We start from the raw sequence: 26,471 nt of genomic DNA on the forward strand, positions 1-26,471 counted from the left end.
TTTTTCCAAAAAACTCAGATTTCTGAAATGCATATAAAGCAATGGTTTCACACATAAGTCAACATAAAATGTCTGTTGCTGTGTGCTGTCGCTACTGTTGGCATCTGTTCACTGCTCAACAGCCAGCAGGAATGAGCGGCGGGCCTATTGCCATGGTTTGTACCTCTTGTCATCATAAGTCGTGGCCCTCCCAGGCAGATGTTGCCATAGCTGCATCAGCTACACAAACATGTTCAGCATCACATTCAACTAGGGACCCATTAGCTGATGCTGGTACCTCACTTTCATTTTTGATCTCCGTCTCAAGAACACTTGCATTAAAATCGGAGTCCAACAGGTCACAGGCCGATTCCGTGATAATACGCAAAACATTGTCAAAAAGATGAAACTCTTCCAAAAAATATTCCAAACAAAGTCCAGGCAAGGGAATGGAGTGTAAACACAACATGTGTATCTCAACCTATAATATCACTTTGAAGCTCAAGGAACACTACTCTTATGATATTGTATCTAATAAAGCTGTCAAATTATTCAAACCTTATTTTTTGGCTAATCAAGTTAAAAGTAAGTAATTATTCAAATAATTCAAACTTACAACTCTGCGCATACATGAACCTGCCTTTTTGCTATACTTTATTATTATGGTAACAGTAACAGCGAAGGGCACAGCAAGAACACATAAAAACAAAAAAAAATCCAAGCAGTACTTGTACAACTAATATTTAAAAGTAACAGCCACCAAAATCCCAAGCAGCAGCACCCTATAAAAGAGAAGCATCAACCTAGCTGTTGACCAAGTCAACCACTCAGCCTACTGAACACAAGACTGCTTTTCCTCCTGTCCTGTACCTTCAACAAAAAAGCTTTCACCTGAGCTCCACCACAGCCCTGCTTCCCATTCCTCACAATCAAATTTTAATGTAAACCATATAAAGACTTGGTACCTAAATTATGTGCTTCTAAACTTTTAATTTCTCAACATGTAATCAAGATGTTTTTATTTTGTAGAGCACTCTGATGCAACTCTTCTTTAACTACAGTTGGCAGGGAAACTGTAGAAGAAAGGTGCCTACTCATGTGTAGTATGCATACCTGTATGCATACCAGAATCTTTTCTATAGAAGGGGGCAAAAAAAATGCATGTGTATGGATCACTTGCGATTAACTTTCAGGAAATCTAACAAGTATGAAGTCTGAAAGAGTTTAACACAAGGTTTCAGTTCAATTTGTGTACCTCAATATTCCAATTGTGCTGCTCCATTGCACGCCGACACTGCTCCATAGACTCTATACCAGTGAGATCCTACAAAAGGGAAAAATGTGTGTCAGATTTTCAACATATAAACAGATGTTCTTGGTATATTTAGATATAAAAAAATAAATGCACTGCAAATCTTAAAGCACACTGACATTAAAGCGAGAAAGCAGGATATGGGTATCTGTTTCTTCCCACAAATAAATTTCTGTTAAAAAGTACACAAAGCAAAAATGAAAACAATTTAAAATGAAAAAACAGTTGACAGTCAAGAAAATGTTTCAAAGCTACTTCTGAGCATCAGTGCTATAAAAAAATCAGTGCTATAAAAGCTTTACTTGTAGTACACTAAGAAGATTTTACTATGTCGCATGTTTAAATAGAAACAATAAATAGCACAAGATATTTAATAAAAAGAAAATGAAAAACTTCCCTCTTTTCACACAGACATCAATTAATATATATGAATGGTTATGCATGCAGTTTGGGAAGTAGTACATTTATGTTTTTCTTTTCATAGTTTGCCACAAAAAAATTCTGTGCAAGACCAAGCTTTGTTTTATTTGGTTTTTTGTTTTTCTGTTAAATTTTAACATCAGTGATGGTGTGTGTGCAAACATATTTACAACACTGGTATTACATTGAGCCATGCAAGACAGAAGCATAAAACCAACCACATTGATAAAGTCTGTTCAATTTAACTAAAATCTGAACTATTGCTAACCACCCATTAACTTTGCTAAAAACAAAGGCACATTTTATATACAGTGGGGCAAAAAAGTATTTAGTCAGCCACCAATTGTGCAAGTTCTCCCATTTAAAAAGATGAGAGAGGCCTGTAATTTTCATCATAGGTATACCTCAACTATGCGAGACAAAAGGAGAAAAAAAAATCCAGAAAAACACATTGTCTGATTGTAAAGAATTTATTTGCAAATTATGGTGGAAAATAAGTATTTGGTCACCTACAAACAAGCAAGATTTCTGGCTCTCACAGACCTGTAACTTCTTCTGTAAGAGGCTCCTCTGTCCTCCACTCATTACCTGTATTAATGGCACCTGTTTGAACTCGTTATCAATATAAAAGACACCTGTCCACAACCTCAAACAGTCACACTCCAAACTCCACTATGGCCAAGACCAAAGAGCTGTCAAAGGACACCAGAAACAAAATTGTAGACCTGCACCAGGCTGGGAAGACTGAATCTGCAATAGGTAAGCAGCTTGGTGTGAAGAAATCAACCGTGGGAGCAATTATTAGAAAATGGAAGACATAAAAGACCACTGATAATCTCCCTCGATCTGGGGCTCCACGCAAGATCTCACCCCGTGGGGTCAAAATAATCACAAGAACGGTGAGCAAAAATGCCAGAACCACACGGGGGGGGGGGGACCTAGTGAATGACCTGCAGAGAGCTGGGACCAAAGTAACAAAGGCTACCATCAGTAACACACTACGCCGCCAGGGACTCAAATCCTGCAGTGCCAGACGTGTCCCCCTGCTTAAGCCAGTACATGTGCAGGCCCGTCTGAAGTTTGCTAGAGAGCATTTGGATGATCCAGAAGAGGATTGGGAGAATGTCATATGGTCAGATGAAAAAACCTCTACTTGTCGTGTTTGGAGGAGAAAGAATGCTGAGTTGCATCCAAAGAACACCATACCTACTGTAAAGCATGGGGGTGGAAACATCATGCTTTGGGGCTGTTTTTCTGCAAAGGGACCAGGACGACTGATCCGTGTAAAGGAAAGAATGAATGGGGCCATGTATCGTCAGATTTTGAGTGAAAACCTCCTTCCATCAGCAAGGGCATTGAAGATGAAACATGGCTGGTTCTTTCAGCATGACAATGATCCAAACACACCGCCCGGGTAACGAAGGAGTGGCTTCTTAAGAAGCATTTCAAGGTCCTGGAGTGGCCTAGCCAGTCTCCAGCTCTCAACCCCATAGAACATCTTTGGAGGGAGTTGAAAGTCCATGTTGCCCAGCGACAGCCCCAAAACATCACTGCTCTAGAGGAGATCTGCATGGAGGAGTGGGCCAAAATACCAGCAACAGTGTGTGAAAACCTTGTGAAGACTTACAGAAAACGTTTGACCTCTGTCATTGCCAACAAAGGGTATATAACAAAGTATATATACACACACACACACACACATTGTGTATAGCAAAACTGTTGTACATGAATACATGAAGCAATCTTTAGCATTTCATATTTACTGCCTGACATTCTCTTTCTTTTCTCATTGAGTAAATACACTAAATCTCTTGCATGAGGCAGAAAATAATCAAGTTCAGGAAAATGAAAGTAGTCCACAAACAGGAAACTCCTTCACACAGGACTGTGTTTTTGAATTGAACACGCATCTCTTGACCAATGAATGAGGAAGTGGTATGTACTCGATTCAAAAATGCGATCCCTTGTGAAGAAGCTTTGTTTGTGGACTACTTTCATTTTCTGGAATTATTTATTTATTAATATTTTCGCAAAAATTGTGCTTTAACATGAGGATTGTACCATACAAGAAATTAGATTTTTTCCAAGGGATGTTTTTAATAGGTTTGTTGTTGTCAAGCATTGGTCACCATAGATTCTCATTCTATCAGAAACATAAATGCCTACTCTCCATTAAAACATGACATTAAAATTTTTCCCATCCATCACTACATAGGTTAAGATAAAGGGAAAAAAATAGATGGAGTATTCATCTGAAAATATATCTACAATTTCAATGTCTACAAGATACAGGGCAGTTGATACAGAACCATGCAGATTAAACAAAGGCCGTTCCTTTTTTATTTCAGTTAACAGTCTTACAGATCCTTTTTAAACAGTTTTTTATTTTTAATGTCCTATTCACCGAGTAGGATATTAGACAGATAAAGTTCGTAAATGACATTACAATATGTCAAATAAAAATCCTATGTGGCATCATTAATAAAAACGGTTGCGGCTAGTGATACATAACACACAGAAGTTGCATTAAACTGCATAGTTTCAAGAAAGTAAAACTAAAATTCGTACAGCTGGCAAATATTACTCCCTAAAAACTAATCCATAATTATGTGTTCATATGTGTTTTTTCCTACAGCTGTGTAATGCAGGCAGTCACACACACAAAATCAATTTTATTTATGCCTCTCATTCACATCACTGTAGAGGTGCAGTGTGTTTTTTAAATGTGGTATATGATGTATATTTCCACACAAAAATACACACCAAAACACACCATTGTTCATATTACTGCTTTCTCCACAGGAAAACCCATTGTACATAAACCTGCTTGCACAAGTTACCTAGCAACCACCCTTTCCTGTTTCTTGACACCTCCAGATGAAGGTTTGCACATTCCATGCTCCACAGGGTTTACCAACACAACACATGTCTGATGGTTCAACAAAGACTAGAAATGAGTCTGGTGATTTTGTTCTTCTTTTGTCAATGGCAGAAACATAGCTGGAAGTAAAATGCCATACAAAGATGAATACTTAAAAAAACAGACTACCATAAAAAAATAAACTACAGGCACACAAAGTTACACAATGCATGTTATTAATATTAATCATATTAGACTACAAAAATTTTGCTAGGCTTTACCAAGCTATTTCTTCCACTTTTCTTAAGATAAATTTGCGAACAATGTTTACTTCAGTACATTATTTATATTCTCTATTCCAGTTCTTAATTAGGCTGTAGTCAGGCTTTTAAAATGCTAAGAAGACATCTTACGTTTTTCTTTTTCTCATCCTCCAATATATAGGTGCATCTGAATAAATTATAATATCATCGAAAAGTTATTTCATTTCAGTAATTCAATTCAAAAAGTGAAACTCATATTATATACATTCATCACACACAGAGTGATATATTTCAAGCGTTTATTTCTTTTCATTTTGCTGATTATGGCTTATAACTAATGAAAACCCAAAACTCAGTATCTCGGAAAATTAGAATATTGTGAAAACCCTCAATATTTTAGACTCATGGGGTCACACACCACTCAGACAATTAAACCAAAACACCAGCAAAGGTGTCCTGAGCCTTTAAATGGTCTCTCAATCTGGTTCAGTAAGCCACACGATCATGAGGAAGACAGCTAACTTGACAGTTGTCCAGAAGACAGTCATTGACACCTTCCACAAAGAGAGTAAGCAACAAAAGGTCATTGCTAAATAAGCTGGCTGTTCACAGAGTGCTGCATCCAAGCATATTAATGGAAAGTTGAGTGGAAGGAAAAAATGTGGCAGAAAAACATGCACAAGCAAGAAGTTGGGAAAGATACACAAGAAGTGGACAGCAGCTGGAATCAGTGCGTCAAGAGCCACCACACACAGACATACACGGGACATGGGCACAATTCCTTGTGTCAAGGCATTCATCGACCAGAGACAACGTCAGAAGCGTCTTACCTGGGCTAAGGAGAAAATGGACTGGACTGCTGCTCAGTGGTCCAAAGTCTTCCGTTTCAGATGAAAGTAAATTTTGCATTTTCATTTGGAAATCAAGGTCCCACAGTCTGGAGGAAGAGTGGAGAGGCACAGAATCCAAGTTGCTTGAGGTCCAGTGTGAAGATTCCACAGTCAGTGATGATTTGGGGAGCCAGCTGCTGGTGTTGGTCCACTGTGTTTTATCAAGTCCTAAGTCATCGCATCCATCTACCAGGAAATTTCAGAGCACTTCATGCTTCCCTCTACTGACTTTAAGGAGATGCTGATTTCATTTTCCAGCAGGACTCAACACCTACCCACACTGCCAAAAGTACCAATACCTGGTTTAATGACCATGGTATCACTGTGCTTGATTGGCCAGCAAACTCGCCTGACCTAAACCCCAATATTATCAAGAGGAAGATGAGAGACACCAGACCCAACAATGCAGACGAGCTGAAGGCCGCTATCAAACCATCCAGGGCTTCCATAACACCTCCGCAGTGCCACAGGCTGATTGCCTCCATGCCACAACGCACTGATGAAGTAATTCATGCAAAAGGAGCCCCGACCAAGTATTGAGTGCGTACATGGACATACTTTTCAGTAGGCTAACATTTCTGTTTTTAAAAAATCATTTTTTATTGGTCTTATGTAATATTCTAATTTTCTGATATACTGAATTTTGAGTTTTCATTAACTATAAGCCATAATCAGCAAAATGAAAAGAAATAAATGCTTGAAATATATCACTCTGTGTGTAATGAATCTATACAATATGAGTTTCACTTTTTGGAATTGAATTACTGAAATAAATTAAATTATTGAAGATATTCTAATTAATTGGGATTCACCTGAATTGTAGATATGAATGCAACCTGCAACTAAATGCCAAAAGAAAGCAATTACTGTTTAATAGCATTAAATACAGCTCTCTTTTCAACAGCTGCCACTCTAAAGAAAGATATAGTTTCAAATCTGCCAATAGAAAAAAAAAAAAAATTCACCTGCCTCTCTGGTAAGGAAAGATGTTTCCTTTTATGAAATTTATCAAATCTGACTCTTGAATGAATGTTGTATAGGTAAGCAATCTGCTCTTTCAAATTAATGGTTTTCTTTAATGATACCTCCTAGGACTTCAGTAAAGAACTGAATTTGTATGATTTACCCTTACCAAGCCTCCTGAAATTCTGAGAATTCTAACATTTTTTCTTCTAGCTGCATCTTCAGATTACATTACATTATTCTGAAGAGAGTTATATTCATTTTCTTAAAGTGACCATGCTTTCATCAGAGGTAGTCTCTTTGTAAATATTGTTCTGTGCAGTAATTAACATGTGTTTCATGTTCTTAGTATTCAGTCTAATCTCCATTGTTTGTTGTAATCCCAGAGTAAAAGTTTCACTTAATCCTTTACTTTCTAACTAGCATCATTCAGACCCTTTGTCATTCTTTCAGTCATTTCTTTTATATTGATCCTCAGTTTAATTATCAACTTTCTCAAATTGGTAGCATCTTCTGTATATTCTATCATACAGTGCTCTGTTAGCTTCTTGTAGTCAGCTGACATTTGCAGGGGTTAATTCAATGTAATAGACAATAGTGGATAATAACATTAATTAATTTGAAGATGGATTTGTGGATTAATTTGTGGTTGTTTGGAGACAGACAATAAAGCAATTTAAATTTTCTATCCCTTTCCCATTTTGGGAAAACATATTAATTACTAGTTTTCCTACCAAAAAAATTGCATTCACTGAAATTATTACAACAGGAAAAAGTTGAAAATAATTTGACGTTACAATATTATAAAACAAATAATGGGGAATAATTTTTTTTATTTTATTAATTTTATTGTAATGATTCATACAAATCTATCAATTTTTACAAAAAATAGGATTGAAAAACAAGTTGACCCCCACCCCTGAGAGAGAGAATAAAATTGTTACGACATGTATAGTTCCTATCTAAATAAGCTTCAACAATACTGCAAACCCATCTGAGAGAGATATAAAATGAATATTTATGGGGTGTTAATGAATAATGTTCAGATATTTAGCTGATTTGAAGAAACCATTTAGAAAATAAACTGTTCGCAACTAGGTGACAACCAACTCTGTACTCACAATGAATTTTACAGTGATAACAAGATTACGATATGTCAAAATGCAATTTAACAAGGACATTATGAATCAAATTTGATCTGAGACATGTAACAAAGAGATAGACCCAGACAAAACAGATTATGGCACCCGATTTGCCAGTCAAATTTATTTTGTACACTTTGATGACTCACACAATATGAGCTTAAATACATTAAGTGTTCCTGTACATGTGATTTTTATGCAACAAGTCATGGACTCAATAGTGAGATTATAGTCAAGAAGCGAAAAAGTAGAATTGGGTAAAATAACACTTTAGTGAGACAGAGATACAGGAATGCACAGAATGGACACAAAAAGATAATAAGTGTCAGATCTTTTTCAGATTCTGGACACAGTACGGCAAGTACAATAAGCAGTGTTTATCATCACAGGTAACAGGTGCCAATGTCAGTATGCATTTGCTGCTTTAACCATTATAGGCACTGATGGTTTTGCTTGCATCTGGGTTACATTTTCTGCTTACAGGTGCGTGGATAGGCTGATGGCCTGCAAAGCAAGTTCATTGTTATAGGAGGAAAGAGAAGAACATTTCTGGAAATAGACCAGACTTTTTACAGTCATGGCCAAAATTATCGGCACCCCTGAAATTTTCCCAGAAAATGCACCATTTCTCACAGAAGATTATTGCAATTACAAATGTTTTTATATATACACGTTTATTTCCTTTATGTGCATTGGAACAACACAAAAAAAAGAGAAAAAAAGCCAAATCTGACATCATGTCACATAGAACTTCAAAAATGGGCCAGACAAAATTATTGGCACCCTTTCAAAAATTGTGGGTAAATCGTTTTATTTCAAGCATATGATGCTCGTTTGAACTCACCTGTGGCCAGAAACAGGTGCTGGCAATATAGCAATCACACATGAAGCCAGTTCAAATGGAGAAAAGTTGACTCAACCTTTCTGTTGTGTGTCTGAGTGTGCCACACTAATCATGGAGAACAGAAAGAAGACCAGAGAATTGTCTGAGGACTTGAGAACAAAAATCGTGGAAAAATATCAACAATCTCAACGCTACAAGTCCATCTCCAGAGATCTTCATGTTCCTTTGTCCAATGTGCACAACATAATCAAGAAGTTCACAACACATAGCACTATAGCTAATCTCCCTGGACGTGGACGGAAGAAAAAAATTGATAAAAGACTGCAACGAAGGATAGTCCGAATGGTGGATAAACAACCCAATTAACTTCAAAACATATTCAAGCTGTTCTGCAGACTCAGGGTGCAACAGTGTCAGCTCAAACTATCTGTCGACATCTGAACGAAAAGAAACGCTATGGCAGGAGAGCCAGGAACTCCACTGCTGACACAGAAACATAAAAAAGCCAGACTGGAGTTTGCCAAAATGTACTTGAGGAAGCCAAAATCCTTCTGGGCGAACATCTTGAGGACACATGAGACCAAGGTAGAGCTTTTTGGTAAAGCTCATCATTCTACCGTTTACAGAAAACGGAATGAGGCCTACGAAGAAAAGAAACAGTACCTATAGTCAAACATGGTGGAGGTTCTAAGATGTTTTGGGGATGTTTTGCTGCCTCTGGCACTGGATGCCTTAACTGTGTGCAAGGCATCATGAAATCTGAAGACTACCAAAAGATATTGGGGCGCAATGTAGGGCCCAGTGTCAGAAAGCTGGGTCTGCGTCAGAGGTCATGGGTGTTCCAGCAGGACAATGACCCCAAACATACCTCTAAAAGCACTCAGAAATGGTTGAAGACAAAGCGTTGGAGAGTTCTGAAGTGGCCAGCAATGAGCCCGGATCTAATTCCAATCGAACACTTATGGAGAGATCTCAAAATTGCTGTTGGGAGAAGGCGCCCTTCAAATCTGAGAAACCTTGAGCAATTTGCAAAAGAAGAGTGGTCAGAAATTCCAGTTGAGAGGTGTAACAAGCTTGTTGATGGTTATAGTAAGCGCTTGATTTCAATTATTTTTTCCAAAGGGCGTGCAACCAAATATTAAGTAGAGGTTGCCAATAAATCTGTGAATACTGTTTCTATACTACTGGTTAATACTGCAAGCCAAGTTGTACTTGTTTTATTTTTTTTTCAATACAGTGTTATGTACTTGGATACTGTGTAATAGTGTGACGACATGTTGACTTTATTCTCGGCATTTCTATTTGATTCTCGCCATTTATGTCAAGATTAAAGTCGACATGTTGACTTTATTCTCGTAATTTGTCATTAAAGTAGAACATCGTAAACTAAACTTCACCTTAAAATGAATATTTAATTTACTAGATTTTCTCAAACCCCGTGATAAGTTATGTAGTACATTAAATGCTTTGTGTTAAGTGTTCCCCGAGCCATGTTAAATCGCTACGTGCTTCTTAAACAGACTTCCTCTTGTACTGAGGAGGCGCCGGCAGCGATTGCCGCATAGAATACATTCACTTCATGATATTCCTGCTCCCTGAACATTTAGAATGCTAAGATAAATACTTGATATACAGTACTGTGCAAAAGTTTTAGGCAGGTGTGAAAAAATGCTGTAAACAAAGAATGCTTTCAGAAATCTAAATAATGATTATTTATTGTTATCAATTTACAAAATGCAAAGTGAGCGAACAAAAGAAAAATCTGAAATCAATACTTGGTGTTACTACCTTTTGCCTTCAAACCAGCATCAATTCTTGCACAAAGTCAGGGATTTTGTAGGATTACAGTCAGGTGTATGATCAACCAATTATACCAAACAGGTGCTAATGATCATCAATGTCACACGTAGGTTGAAACACAGTCATTAACTGAAACAGAAACAGCTGTATAGGAGGCTTAAAACTGGGTGAGGAACAGCCAAACTCTGCTACCAAAGTGAGGTTGTGGAAGACAGTTTGATGTCATGGCAAGATTGAGCACAGCAACAAGACACAAGGTAGTTATACTGCATCAGCAAGGTCTCTCCCAGACAAAGATTTCAAAGCAGACTGGGGTTTCAAGATGTGCTGTTCAAGCTCTTTTGAATAAGCACAAAGAAACGGGCAACGTTGAGGATCGTAGACGCAGTGGTCGGCCGAGGAAACTCTGTGCAGCAGATGAAAGACACATCAAGCTTATTACCCTTCGAAATCAAAAGATGTCCAGCAGTGCCATCAGCTCAGAACTGGCAGAAACCAGTGAGACCCAGGTACACCCATCTACTGTCCGGAAAAGTCTGGCCAGAAGTGGTCTTCATGGAAGAGTTGCAGCCAAAAAGCCATACCTCCGACGTGGAAACAAGGCCAAGCAACTCAAGTATGCATGAAAACATAGGAACTGGGGTGCAGAAAAATGGCAGCAGGCGCTCTGGTCTGATGAGTCAAAATCTGAAATATTTGGCTGTAGCAGAAGGCAGTTTGTTCGTCGAAGGGCTGGAGAGCAGTACAATAATGAGTGTCTGCAGGCAACAGTGAAGCATGGTGGTGGTTCCTTGAACATTTGGGGCTGCATTTCTGCAAATGGAGTTGGAGATTTGGTCAGGATTAATGGTGCTCTCAATGCTGAGAAATACAGGCAGATACTTATCCATCATGCAATACCATCAGGGAGGTGTATGATTGGCCCCAAATTTATTCTGCATTCTGCAGAAGGACGACCCCCCCAAACATATAGCCAAAGTCATTAAGAACTATCTTCAGTGAAAAGAAGAACAAGAAGTCCTGGAAGTGATAGTATGGCCCCCACAGAGCGCTGATCTCAACATCATCGAGTGTGTCTGGGATTACATGAAGAGACAGAAGGATGTGAGGAAGCCTACATCCACAGAAGATCTGTGGTTAGTTCTCCAAGTTGTTTGGAACAACCTACCAGCCGAGTTCCTTCAAAAACTGTGTGCAAGTGTACTTAGAAGAATTGATGCTGTTTTGAAGGCCAAGGGTGGTCACACCAAATATTGATTTGATTTAGATTTCTCTTTTGTTCATTCACTGCATTTTGTTGATTGATGAAAATAAATAATTAACACTTCCATTTTTGAAAGCATTCTTTGTTTACAGCATTTTGTCACACCTGCCTAAAACTTTTGCACAGAACTGTAATTTTCATGATGAAATGCATTAAAGCATGTATTAATCATGTGGGGGCACAGCCTCGCAGCAAGGGGGTCTCGGGTGTACCCTGCCTTGAATTTGTATGTTTTTCTGGTGGGTTTACTCGGCGTGGTTCAGTTTCCTTTCAAAGTCATGTAGGATGTGGGGTTTTGTTCTGCTATATTGACCCTGCTAGTGTAAGTGTTGCTTGTATTCACCCTGCAATGTGCTGGCGTTCAGGATTTGCTCCTGCCTAGCACACAATGCTTGCTGGGATGGGCGCAACCCTGAATGGATGGCATAATTAAACATGTATAACGAAGATTTTTTTAAAGTTCTGAACACTCCGTGGTCTAAGTTTATAACTAGTTTTAATTTCACAAAGATGTTTATGGTGTGGTAACTGGTTAGGTGGAGAAAGAAAAAGGAAGGATAGGAACGTCAGACAGACAGCACGCATGCAATAAAGAAAGCCTGCTCAGATGAACATCCATTGAATTCTGTGTTTGTGTCTCCTAACACTAGATCACGAACCCAACATTTACACAATATTTAAGTTAAACCTGTGCGATACCCATTCATACATCCAGTTTTTTTGGAGCCTCGTCACACCTGCCCTAAAGTTCTCTACACTGAACGTTCACCTGGGGACCCTTTACCGTGAGGGAGCAGCACTACCACCACACTACCGTGCATGTTTAATACCTGCTTTAATGCATTTCATCCTGAAAATTATATCAAGTATATATCTTAACATTCTAAATTTTCAGAGAGCAGGAATATCATGAAGTGAATGTATTCTGTGCGGTGATCGCTGCCGGCGCCTCCTCTTAGTGAGGTGGAAGTCAGTTTAAGAAGCACGCAGTGATTAACAACTGGGTTGGGGAACACAACACAGAGCATTTAATGTGCTACATTAACTTATGACAGGGTTTGTGAAAATCTAGCAAATTAAACATTGATTTTAGGATGAAGTTTAGTTTATGACATTCTACGTTATTCTCAGTTTATTTTATAATTAAAGTGGAAATGTCGAGAATAAAGTCAACATGTCTACTATATTCTCGACATATAGTTTTTTTTTTCTTCCCTGTCCGTATTTTTTTTTTCTTCACTGTGGCCTCCGTAGGGCTATACCACAAATCTATATTACTAAACGACAGTTTAATTTATGCACGGCGGACGCACCAAGGCGCTTGCGCACAGCGCCTCGGCGCCCCAGAGTCAAACCCAGCGGCTTCCCTGAGTCAGTAGGTGGCGCCCAAACAACACAACCTGTAAACTAAACTTGCTCTAATCCACTGTGCCAGCAGTCAGTGTGGCATATTTGGATCACATGACGGTAATTCAGTATTAAAAGTAAGTTCAATTATGATTCCTAACAGTAAACGACGTCTACCTAACGACACAGCCACAGAACAACAAAGACAAGACCGCATAGATAAAAACAATAAACGGAGGCTCCTACAACGCGCTTCAAAAACACCACACGCAAAGAAGTCACGTCTCCAGACAACAAAGATGACACCGCATGGATAAAAACAATACACAGAGGCTCCTACAACGCACTTCAGACACACCAGAAGCAAAGATGTCACGGCTCCACAATGAAAGAGCTCAACTAACGGAAATACAAAACGAGCCCATATGGATAAACACAATGAATGAGCGCGCCCACAACGTGCTTCTGACACAGTAGAGGCAAAGGAGGCATGGCTCCAAATGGAAGGAGCTCAACGATTAGTAATACAAGCATGAGCCCGTATGGCTACGACCTGTAAACGAGCCCGTATGGATTAAAACAATGAACAAAGGAGCCCACACAAACAAACCGCTTTAGTACAAATAGGTTTATTTAATTAAATGAAAACTTTACCATGGCTACGACCTGTGAACTAAATTTGAGGTAAAGCATGCACGCCAGGTTGTACAGCCGCCCGAACGCGACCGCCCACACCACCGTATATACCACGTTCATTTAGTAATGTAGCCCTCCATGCCCGGATCCGCCGCCGTCAGCAAACGTCTTCTCGCCGACGACACAGCCATAGAAAAACAAAAAACAGACTGCATGGATAAAAACAATAAACGAAGGCTCCTACAACGCGCTTCTGAAACACCACAACCAGATGAACGCACCCACCCTCCATAATGTTTCATCCCTCCAAATATCAGAGGGAACAGAAAGTGATTACCATTCTTGGATTTGCGATTCTTTTGAGAATCGCGGGCTTGCTAGTAGCATTATAAATGCAAGTTGCAGTTTTATTACTTATGTATATAGCTTAGCTTGAAGCAAGGTCCATATTAATGCAATTTGCCTAAATGATGGCTCAGTTGGTAAAGATGTCATAACCAAGTTGCACTTGTTTTATTTTATTTGGTGAAAACTGTGCAATGCACCTGGGCTTGAAGTCTTGAGAAGTAATTGTATTACTGGAAGTTGCACTATTATTTATTTTATTGTTATTATTTATTAGTTTAAATATTATGCAGTTTAATGATGGTAAAGTTATTTAAAAAGTCACTTTAACGTGTCAGTGGACAGAGATTGTTAACATTAACAGAAAGTGTAGTTGGTTTACAAAAAATATTTACTATTTATTCCTTATTCAAGACATGTTCAGTGCAATAAAACTTTTGACAAGCACCTCTGGATATTTTATTAAGTCTAAACGCCTCTTTGGATGGTTGAAAATATGTTGTCAAAATTTTAGTTTAAGTTGTTTGTAAAATTTGTTCAATAAAAAGGTTCTATATTTTGACTGCAACTGTCATGCAATATGACTCCTTCTCTTCATTAGTGCCACCCCCTTGAAAACTATCACTTTATGGGGCCATGCAAACCTGTAGTAACCTGTATTAATACTTGTGTGCACATTAAAATGATTTTTTGTACAATGTACAATTCTCATGACAGTGGAATAGGTTATTTTTAGCCGGTCTACTGCAGTAAGTGCAGTGGAAAATGTGGTTAACATCCACTCATGCATGGGAAAAAAATACCGTTGAATACCGGAATAATTTTGAAAAAATACAGTGATATGGAAATTTTGGTCGTACCGCCCAGCACTACTGCCTAAACAGCTTTGTTACAAGGCTACTGAAAAGTGTTGCCTTGTCTGTTAATGCTTTTGTACTGTGCATCTAGAATTTTAACAATGCTGTGTAAGGTACTGCTTAGCAGAACATGCTTTTGCACATAAGTGACAAGAACCAGTTTTAATCAAAAGTATAAGCAGGAGCTGTTTCTAAGTTATACAAACACAAATCTGCCATTTCTAAGTTAAACAAGGAACCCGCTCAAGCTCATTTTGGGACTAAGATTTAAATTTTATGAACTCTAGGTAGTAACAAAAATGCCTTAGAAAAAAAGACCATGTTATTGTAGATACACTGTATCAATATCACCCCAATGAACTGATCAAAAAGAAAAGAAGGAGGTGGAAGTCAAACTGAGAATACTTTTGAGTCAGCACTAAAAGCTCTGTGTAACAGTGATGGAGGAACCAAGCTACCTGAAGGAATGAGAAAACCGCTGTTAAGATGTAAAGTGTAGATTGCTTCTGTTTATGGCACTAGCTATTTTCATATTGCTTAAAGAATAAAATGTAGTAAGTCTGTTCTCCTGTTTGCATTTTGCTCTGTTCTGCTATTGAGGGCAGGAAGTTGAGTTCCTTTTGTAGTTAAGTGAATCAGGAGAGAAAACGGACACTTCTAACTTAAAGTACAGTAATCCCTCACTTATCGTGGGAGATAGGTTCCAAGGCCGACCGCGATAACTGAATTTCCGCTAAGTAGGGACACTGTATTTAATTATTTAACGTGTATTTGGACGTTTTTAAACCCTCCCTATAAATATATATATATAAAATCCGCGAAGTCGTGAATCTGCGAAAAGTGAACCGCGAAGTAGCGAGGGATTACTGTAGATCAATGATGGGAGTAACATCAACCATGGTGTGTCAGCCTGGGACATAAATGTGTTGTTTATTCTAACGCCAATGAGTCCACGGGGGTATTTTTCGTACGTGGATTACTCGTTTAGCCGGATGTAATTGTTGACGATTTGGCATGATCCTGGATCTGTCGGTTTTTCGAAACTTATGCTCAGAGCAGGTTTGTTCTATGTAAACAAGGATTAGCTCACACACTCAGTGTTCGTGCGTGGAATTCATTCAATCATGGCTTCACCGTTCATGAATGAGCGACCAAATGATATTGGTGAGCAAATTATAGGAAGACAATTTCATGTAGAGAGAGTTTTGCACGATCGGCAAGATCCTTTATTGCTCCCGGAGGAAATTCTTTTCGAAAGATGCCGCTTTAGCTGAGGGGGAATATTGTACCTCAAAGATTTATTAGCACCTTATATTCGAAGTCAAACTAGGCGAAGTCGGGCTCTCACAACCACATAGACAGTATGCATTGCTTTGAGGTTTTTTGCAAGCGGCACTTTTTTATATACTGTTGGCGATGCGGAAAATCTATCTAAAAGTGCAGTTTGCCAGGCAATTCGTAAAGTCTGTTTGGCTTCAGGTTTTCATAGTGTTTCCTGCGTGTGCAGACAATAAAAGAGGCGTTTCATTCCATTGCAGGTAGGTAATACACAGGCAAAAACACCCACAGTTCCATGAAGAATCTAACAATCAGCCTAACATTCTCATTACTCAGGATTTCCAAATGTGATTGGGGCACATGGGACTGATCAGAGTGGAGTTTGTTCAAACATTTGGAAAATTTACCTCTCCTCCTGATGAATAATCAGACACAGTGTCTTCATCAAATATTTGACCTTCGTCAATATCTCGTTGGTCAGACACAAGTTCTAGGGATATGACATTCCCTGCAACTGACCCAACAAAAAAAAAAAAAAAAAAAAAAAAGAGAGGGCTATACGGAACATACCTATGGCACACATCGAGGACAAATATATACAATGACCATCCTTTACCTGAAATGAAGTGACCACTGCATCCTGCCATTGGTTCTGGGGATTTGAGCTTCCCCCTGGAATGCCCTCAGAAACAGGGCGATAGGCATTTTGCTGGATAGCCAACTCTTCTGCAGGGGTTAGGTCTGGACCGCGTGGACCTCCACCTGTTTTTTGCTTGCCTGCCTTCTTATTAGCTTTAAAATTAATGCTTATATATGATTCTTCTTTGTCAACAAGTCTTTAAATAGTTATATACCAATATTTACTAGTTTGAAGTATATTCTTGTACTTCACTTTAACCTGTTCCCATGTTCTCCTTGTGCTCACGTTTGATCTGGAATTATGACATATTAAATAATAATTGATCTGACACATAGGAAATGAAACGCTGCATTCAGTAAGTACAATGCACACTACTTAGCGTTTAATTTGTCGGCCACTTTTTGCCAGCCGTCTTTTCTGGTTTGGGCTGCTTTTGCAGTGTTACCCCTTGTGAATATCAAATCTTGAAATTCTTCTTATCCTTCGAGTAAAAGGTCCTGCTCCGCTTGTCTGGGGAAAAAATGCACCTGTTCTTTCATCATTTTGTTACAGCCTATCAAAGACTTGCTGATCATGTTTTCTAGACTCAATATATATGGGCTTTTCAATCAGCACGGGCGTGCGCATTCATCTCGGATGATTAGATTCAGCTAAACTAACCTACTACACGGCTGTGTTTGAAAAACAAACTTATCACGGATGAGTTTCACCGGCATTAACTCATCCAAGATGAGGCATCTGTTCTCGGATGATTTAAGCGACGTACGGAAAATACCCCCCACATGTGGAGTACTGTAGAGTGATAGACTGCAATCAGGTTTTTAAGGCTGACACCAATCAACTTTATGTTACTTGATCAGCCAATTCCGATATCGATTCCCTTTTTTTCCCCCCCTTTATCCCTTTAAAACCTTTTATACTTAGCTTCTGTATAACCAGACACATAGAAGCCACTGGTATTAACTGTTAATTTTTTATTAACAGAACGAAAATTGATAGGTTTATTGTTCAGTGGCCATAAAAATAATAAAATAAAAATTTCCATAATACATAAGTCATAAAAGAAAATAAAATGCTTCTCATATTACAAGCTATCATATTGTTTAATATTTTTTGTAAAGTATGTATCTAAAACAAATTATTATTAATTATTTTGGTCCATATTGACATGATAGCATCACGCAGTTCCTGGGGATTTGTTGGCTGCACATTCATGATGCAAATCTTCTGTTACACCACATCCCAAAGGTGCTTTATTGGATTAAGATCTGGTGACTGTGGAGGACATTTCAGTACAGTGAACACATCGTCATGTTTAAGAAACCAGTTTGAGATGATCTGAGCTTTGTGACATGGCACATGGTGCTTTATTCTGCTGGAAGAAGCCATCATAAGAAGGATACACTACAGTCATAAAGGGTTGGACATGGTCAGCAACAATACTCGGGTAGGCTGTGGCATTTAAACAATGCTCAGTTGGTACTAATGTGCCCAAAGTATGTAAAGAAAATATTCCCCACACCTTTACACCACCACCAGCCTGAACCGTTGATACAAGGTAGGATGGATCCATTTTTTAATGTATTTAAATTTCGTTACTGTTGCCTTTCTATCAGCACGAACCAGTCTGGCCATTCTCTTCTGACCTCTGGCATCAAGAAGGCATTTTCGCACAGAGAACTACCGCTCACTGTATATTCTTCCTTTTTTTGGGCCATGCTCTGTAAACCCTAGAGACGGTTGCATGTGAAAATCTCAGTAGACCAACAGTTCCTGAAATACTCAGACTAGCCCTCTATCACCAACAAACATACCACATTCAAAGTCACTAAAATCACCTTACTTCCCCATTCTGATGCTTGGTTTGAACTTCATCAGGTCATCTTGACAATGTCTACATGCCTAAAGACACTAAGTTGCTGCCATGTAATCGGCTGATTAAATATTTGCTTTAAAAAGACTTAACAGGTGTACCTAATAAAGTGGCCGTTGAGAGAGAGAGAGAGAGAGAGAGAGAGAGAGAGAGAGAGAGAGAGAGAGAGAGAGAGAGAGAGAGAGAGAGAGAGAGAGAGAGAGAGAGAGAGGGAGAGGGTGTGTATATACAGGTGCTGGTCATAAAATTAGAATATCATGACAAAGTTGATTTATTTCAGTAATTCCATTCAAAAAGTGAAACTTGTATTCTTTTAATGTTGATGATTATAACTGACAACTAATGAAAGTCCCAAATTCAATATCTCGGAAAATTAGAATATCAATTAAGACCAATGCAAAAAAAGGATTTTTAGAAATGTTGGCCAACTGAAAGGTATGAACATGAAAAGTATGAGCATGTACAGCACTCAATATTTAGTTGGGGCTCGTTTGGCCTGGATTACTGCAGCGATGCGGCGTGGCATGGGGTCGAACAGTCTATGGCACTGCTCAGGTGTTATGAGAGCCCATGTTGCTCTGATAGTGGCCTTCAGCTCTTCTGAATTGTTGGGTCTGGCGTATTGCATCTTCCTCTTCACAATACCCCACAGATTTTCTATGGGGTTAAGATCAGGCGAGTTTGCTGGCCAATCAAGAACAGGAATACCATGGTCCTTAAACTAGGTACTGGTAGCTTTGACACTTTGTGCAGGTGCCAGGTCCTGTTGGAAAATGAAATCTGCATCTCCATAAAGTTCGTCAGCAGCAGGAAGCATGAAGTGCTCTAAAACTTCCTGGTAGACGGCTGCGTTGTCCTTGGACCTCAGAAAACACAATGGACCAACACCAGCAGATGACATGGCACCCCAAACCATCACTGATTGTGGAAACTTTACACTGGACCTCACGCAACGTGGATTCTGTGCCTCTCCTCTCTTCCTCCAGACTCTGGGACCTTGATTTCCAAAGGAAATACAAAATTTACTTTCATCAGAGAACATAACTTTGGACCACTCAGCAGCAATCCAGTCCTTTTTGTCTTTAGCCCATGCGAGACGCTTCTGACGCTGTCTCTTGTTCAAGAGTGGCTTGACACAAGGAATGCGACAGCTGAAACCCATGTCTTGCATACGTCTGTGCGTGGTGGTTCTTGAAGCACTGACTCCAGCTGCAGTCCACTTTTTGTGAATCTCCCCCACATTTTTGAATGGGTTTTGTTTCACAATCCTCTCTAGGGTGCGGTTATCCCTATTGCTTGTACACTTTTTTCTACCACATCTTGTCCCTCCCTTCGCCTCTCTATTAATGTGCTTGGACACAGAGCTCTGTGAACAGCTAGCCTCTTTAGCAATGACCTTTTGTGTCTTGCCCTCCTTGTGCAAGGTGTCAATGGTCGTCTTTTGGACAACTGTCAAGTCAGCAGTCTTCCCAATGATTGTGTAGCCTACAGAACTAGACTGAGAGACCATTTAAAGGCTTTTGCAGGTGTTTTGAGTTAATTAGCTGATTAGAGTGTGGCACCAGGTGTTGTCTTCAATATTGAACCTTTTCACAATATTCTAATTTTCCGAGATACTGAATTTGGGACTTTCATTAGTTGTCAGTTATAATCATCAACATTAAAAGAAATAAACATTTGAAATACATCAGTCTGTGTGTAATGAATGAATCTAATATACAAGTTTCACTTTTTGAATGGAATTACTGAAATAAATCAACTTTGTCATGATATTCTAATTTTATGACCAGCACCTGTATTTATACATACACACAGTGCATCAGGAAAGTATTCACTGCGCATCACTTTTTCCACATTTTGTTTTGTTACAGCCTTATTCCAAAATGGATTAAATTAATTTTTTCCTCAGAATTCTACATACAACATCCCATAAGGACAACATGAAAAAAGATTACTTGAGGTTTTTGCAAATTTATTAAAAATAAAAAAACTGAGAAATCACATGTACATAAGTATTCAAAGCCTTTGCTCAATACTTTGTCGGTGCACCTTTGGCAGCAATTACAGCCTCAAGTCTTTTTGAATATGATGCCACAAACTTGGCACACCTATCCTTGGCCAGTTTCGCCCATTCCTCTTTGCAGCACCTCTCAAGCTCCATCAGGTTGGATGGGAAGCGTCGGTGCACAGCCATTTTAAGATCTCTCCAGAGATGTTCAATCGGATTCAAGTCTGGGCTCTGGCTGGACCACTCAAGGACCATCACAGAGTTGTCCGGAAGCCACTCCTTTGATATCTTGGCTGTGTGCTTAGGGTCGTTGTCCTGCTGAAAGATGAACCGTTGCCCCAGTCTGAGGTCAAGAGCGCTCTGGAGCAGGTTTTCATCCAGGATGTCCAGGATGTGACACCTGGCATTCACACCAAAGAGTTCAATCTTTGTCTCATCAGACCAGAGAATTTTCTTTCTCATGGTCTAAGAGTCCTTCATGTGCCTTTTGGTAAACTCCAGGCGGGCTGCCATGTGCCTTTTACTAAGGAGTGGCTTCCGTCTGGCCACTCTACCATACAGGCCTGATTGGTGGATTGCTGCAGAGATGGTTGTCCTTCTGGAAGGTTCTCCTCTCTCCACAGAGGACCTCTGGAGCTCTGACAGAGTGACCATCGGGTTTTTGGTCACCTCCCTGACTAAGGCCCTTCTCTCCCGATCGCTCAGTTTAGATGGCCGGCCAGCTCTAGGAAGAGTCCTGGTGGTTTTGAACTTCTTCCACTTACGGATGATGTCGGCCACTGTGCTCATTGGGACCTTCAAAGCAGCAGAAATTTTTCTGTAACATTCCCCAGATTTGTGCCTCGAGACACTCCTGTCTCGGAGGTCTACAGACAATTCCTTTGACTTCATGCTTGGTTTGTGCTCTGACATTAACTGTCAACTGTGGGACCTTATATAGACAGGTGTATGCCTTTCCAAATCATGTCCAATCAACTAAATTTACCACAGGTGGACTCCAATTAAGCTGCAGAAACATCTCAAGGATGATCAGGGGAAACAGGATGCACCTTAGCTCAATTTTGAGCTTCATGGCAAAGGCTTTGAATACTTATGTACATGTGCTTTCTCAATTTTTTTATTTTTAATAAATTTGCAAAAACCTCTAGTAAACTTTTTTCACGTTTTCATTATGGGGTGTTGTGTGCAGAATTCTGAGGAAAAAAATGAATTTAATCCATTTTGGAATAAGGCTGAAACATAACAAAATGTGGAAAAAGTGATACACAGTGCATCCGGAAAGTATTCACAGCGCATGTATGTATGTATACATACATTCACACACACACACACACACGATCAATTAATTGGTGTTGCTTAAATTTAAATATACCTGCACTTATTGGTTTTAATAATTAATCAATAACAGTAAAAAGCTGTAGTGCAATTAAAGTACTGTACATATTAACTATGTTTATACAGGCGTGTCTTTTTTCTTCATTTTATCAGCTAGACATTCATAATTCTTAAAGTGTAATTATAAATATGGATTACCATTTTAATAACGCAGTACTTGTTTCTAACCAAAACTTATACTGTATGACACACATCAACAAATAATAACAGAACAAATCTTTTAAAAAGCTGCAAATGTATAAAAGTTCATAAGAAGTTTATCAAGATGACACAAGACTAACATTCTTAAGGTTTGTAAGTTAAAGACAATTTTTTCTGCTAATCTAATAAGACTATTATTAACTAAGCAGCAATTTCAAATTCACACTTTTCTTTTCCAATAGAAAAAGTAAGCTACTGCACTTGAAACAAGTTTGCTGTTCAAACTCAAACAGTCTGTGCTTTAAAGGACAAAATAAAAAGGTCTGAATTCATTAAAAAAGCTTTTCTTGCCTTTTGTCTAATTTAAGAGGACGACTTCTCGAATTCCATTTTTACAGTTTGTTACTCCACTTTTCTTTAACATACAGGCTATTATTCCAATTGTCTTTCGGAAAACTTGAGTTACTTTGTTTACACTATATGCTTTTTTGTGTATGTGTGTGTGTGTTATTGCAATACCTCACATAAAGGAGCACCACAACTAAATTAGCTTTAAGTCTGGAAAAGCAAGGGCTGAAGAGATCACTTTTTGCGATCGGCCAGTTTATTGAGTCTTTTTTAATGAAAACCGACCAATTTAGATTGGAGGCCAATAGATCAGAGCATCTCTAACAGATACTGACAAAGAAAACCTTAACAGTGAAAAAATTTCATTTTCAGCAGTGGTTAAAATAATTTTTTAATTCTAGATCTCAACCTTATGTTTTGTGCTTGTTTACAGATAAAAAAAGATCAGTCTATAATTTTAATTAAAATAAAGGCCAAGTTATCAGTGGACCTAAATTTATTTCCACATTTTTAAAAAAAGTCACACAGGTGCCAACTGCTGGTCTAAATGCAGCTGTGAATACTCAATTGGCCCACAGCCACCTCACCCTCTGAAGTGGTCCCAGGCACGTTCAAATACAAATAACTATTTGATTAATTAGTAAATGTATATTGAATAATTTGTCAGGGTAACAATTTTAAATATAACCAAAATGTTGCAGTCTTCTAAGCATTTTCTATTAAAAGTTACCCCTTGAAGGTTCATTAAGTTCCAGAAATGTAACAGGTTGAAAATTGTAAACATTTTGTATTGGGCTCGCCAATTATTATGCAAATTGTTTTGTTTGAAAACATTACCAATTCACAGAACTGAATTTAACCTCGTTTGTAGGGTAGTTTCTTTACGTTCAAGAAAAACTTACAAAACGAAAGTGGATTTGAAGAAAAAAAAAATACAGGAGTGAGCAAAAAATTATGCAGTACAGAAAACTGCTTATTAGTAGTTATGTACCTTAAAAAACAAAATAAGAGTTCTTTGGGAAATGGATTAGGTAAACAAAAAAAACCACAATTAATTAAACCATATAATTTAATGAGAATGAAAGAAAGCCTGTTTTAAAAAAGCATTAAAAAGGAAAGCAATATTTCCAATATTCTCTCAATATTACGTGAAACTGAATGAATGTTAAAAAGGTGGCTAGTCTTTCATACTGCTGACTTATTACTATAACAAACTTCCAAAATTTAGCATTGTCTGTTTGCTGTGGATTTCCATTGTAGAAGGAAAATCTGATTAACAATCAATTTTTTAAATATCCAAAGATTAGAAACTGGGGGTGAATACCTTTTAAGTGAGAAAAATAAAGAAAATAAACCCAAAATATTAAACCGCAAAGCTAAAAAAAAAAAATCAAAATTGAATAAACACATGCTTCATTTTATATCTCTAACATGGTGTAACATTTGGCATGAAACTGTTTTACTGTGTGAAATAAAGGTTTCCAGTTTCCTTATAATTATCTGTATTTATTCTGTATTATGAAAAAAATGTTAACAGAAATAACTGTGAAATTGTTTAGCTTAAAAACATGAAATAAAATGCAAATTTCATTTATTATCATACATGTGTTATTAGACATGAAGTGGACACATCACATTTTAATATCACATTTTAAAGTTATGCAGAAATACAGATAACATGAAAAACATTTCCCTAAAACTCGATTTATTTAAAACCAGTTATTGGTGTGCTTTAAAATCAGCATGTGAAATTCATTTTTTGCAAAACTATTTTTTTTTTAAATGGAAGACTTCAAAGTGTCAGGATACAATGCAGACACAAATATTTATTATATACAAGATGGATCCGTTTTACAAAAATATTTTATGTCTAATGTCATTCGAAGGTAAGGCACTTTAATGATATTGTCATGACAGTCAATGAAAAAGATTTAGGCTTAAAATTCTCTGAAAATAGATGGAAACACTTCATGTTCTTTTTGTTTATCTCACAAAAATACTTTGCAGTAAATACAGCCAGTCAGTTATATTCCAACCCGCTATATCCTAACACGGGGTCTGCTGGAGACAATCCCAGCCAACAAGGCAGGAACAAATCCCGGGCAGGGGGCGGGCGCGCGCGCGCGCGCACACACACACACACACACACACACACACACACAAGGGAGCAATGCAATATTAGTCAGCCGATACACACATTACATTACTACATAGAACAATGCAGTTGATTGCGATTGACTTGATTCCTTCTTTAATATTTGTATGGACTTTGCGCATTCTTTAGTGTTCACAAATTTGCATGTTAGACTGACTGGAAAATCTAAACCGAACATGTACACAGTATGGGTGTCTGCACCGTGCAATCCCTATCATCGAGAGGTATATTGAATTGGATTCTGTGACTTCTGTTTTATGCAAGACACAAAATATCCCTACTGTGCTGTTTAATTAAATGAGGCCCAAGAATTGAAATTTGCCAATAAAGGATAAACATTACAAGCCGAACGCTAAAGGTGTCCAAATTAATGCACATAACCCAGCATTGATTTTCCATAACCACTTCTTTCACTGAAAAGGGAGGCAAGTCTATTCAGGACACTGATAATGAGCCAATAAAGAACAGCCAATTAACCTAAAAAGCACGTCTTCTTAGGGTTAAAACATGATATTCCCAGAAAACAAGCAAACTCCATGGATGCAGGGACCAGGGCCCAAAACTGAATCAAGATCCTATGAAATAATTTTGGGTCATTTACTCCAAGGTAAAACGAATGCAACTCAACCGATACTATTCATTCTGCTGAAAACTTCAAATGTAACATTTAAGAGGACAGTGACTACTTAACTTGGTTGACGGGAATGCAACGGTCGTTATCTGTTCATGAACAAGACAGCATTAACAGCACCTGTATGCTCCGTTAAGTACCGAAAGATACGCTAGGCTTGGCAGGATAAGCGTTTTTAAGCGCATAAAAAACTCAAGAGGACGTCAAAGAGTTAAGTCATCTAATACTTATAGGTAACAAGTAACACAATGTTGTCTAAAAAGTTTCTTCTTTTTGCAGACAGCAAACCCAGGATGAGTAGCCAGTGCTTCTGATGGGTACTTGTCTGTCACTGCAAGTTTTTCACCCTCTCCCCATCCCCCTCACTCGTGTCTCGTTTTCTATCTAACGCGTTTAAGTCGTGAAGGCACCAAAACCACTGAAGATGAGAACTATGTCAGCGCGGCTTTCTTTGAAGAGTGTAAAGCATGCCATTTTTTACCTGAAACTGTAAGAGTTTCTCCGTCTGCTCCTGAGACAATTCCTGCTCCTCAGGCGCCGCCATCTTTCTTCGCCGAACTCCGCACTGAGCACACCGGAACTGACGTTGCACAGTGACGAAATTGGGTACTATGCATCTAAAGAAAACATTTTAACACACAGAGCTAAGATAGCTCCTTTCAGACTCAACTGTCGCCTTATTACTAGAAGACACTGTAAAGGTATGCTTAAGCAAATAATTATGTAAATCGGAGATTTTTTTTCTGTTTTTCCAGAACTCAAGTCAACCTAAGTTCTACCGGAGTCTTTTGCAGAATGAGTGGGGGGCGTGACCAATGCACGTTACAAGCGTACGGACGACCTCACGACGTTCACGTCAACGAGAGCTTGCGCATCTTAACAGAGTGAGGTGGGTTTTGGTTGTTTTAAAGAAGACGGTGCGTTGTGATTGAAGTTATTAGAAAGATTCATTCGACTATATTAAACTGTTTGGCCAGAGTTTTAAACCAGTCAAAACTGAAACGTTTGTGCTAAATTAATACTGTGTTAAAAGTGTTATTTTTACTGTACAATCTCGTGCGTTTTTTGCATTGGGGATCA

The 26,471-nt window shown here is 38.4% G+C and overlaps 1 protein-coding gene across 1 annotated transcript in view; it reads right to left on the bottom strand.

Moving 5' to 3' along the window:
* faf2 (Fas associated factor family member 2) overlaps nt 1-26,132 on the bottom strand; it is a 76,249-nt gene extending 50,117 nt beyond the window's left edge. Inside the window, exons 1-2 of the mRNA XM_028813728.2 lie at nt 25,873-26,132; nt 1,235-1,303 (exon numbers count right to left, since the gene is read on the bottom strand). Coding sequence (XP_028669561.1) covers nt 1,235-1,303; nt 25,873-25,935 — 132 coding nt within the window. The 5' untranslated portion in view covers nt 25,936-26,132. The remainder of the gene's footprint in view (nt 1-1,234; nt 1,304-25,872) is intronic.
* Nucleotides 26,133-26,471: the final 339 nt, after the last annotated feature.

The sequence above is a fragment of the Erpetoichthys calabaricus genome, chromosome 11 (assembly GCF_900747795.2).
Source record: "Erpetoichthys calabaricus chromosome 11, fErpCal1.3, whole genome shotgun sequence".
In the NCBI taxonomy this organism is placed as follows: Eukaryota; Metazoa; Chordata; class Cladistia; order Polypteriformes; family Polypteridae; genus Erpetoichthys; species Erpetoichthys calabaricus.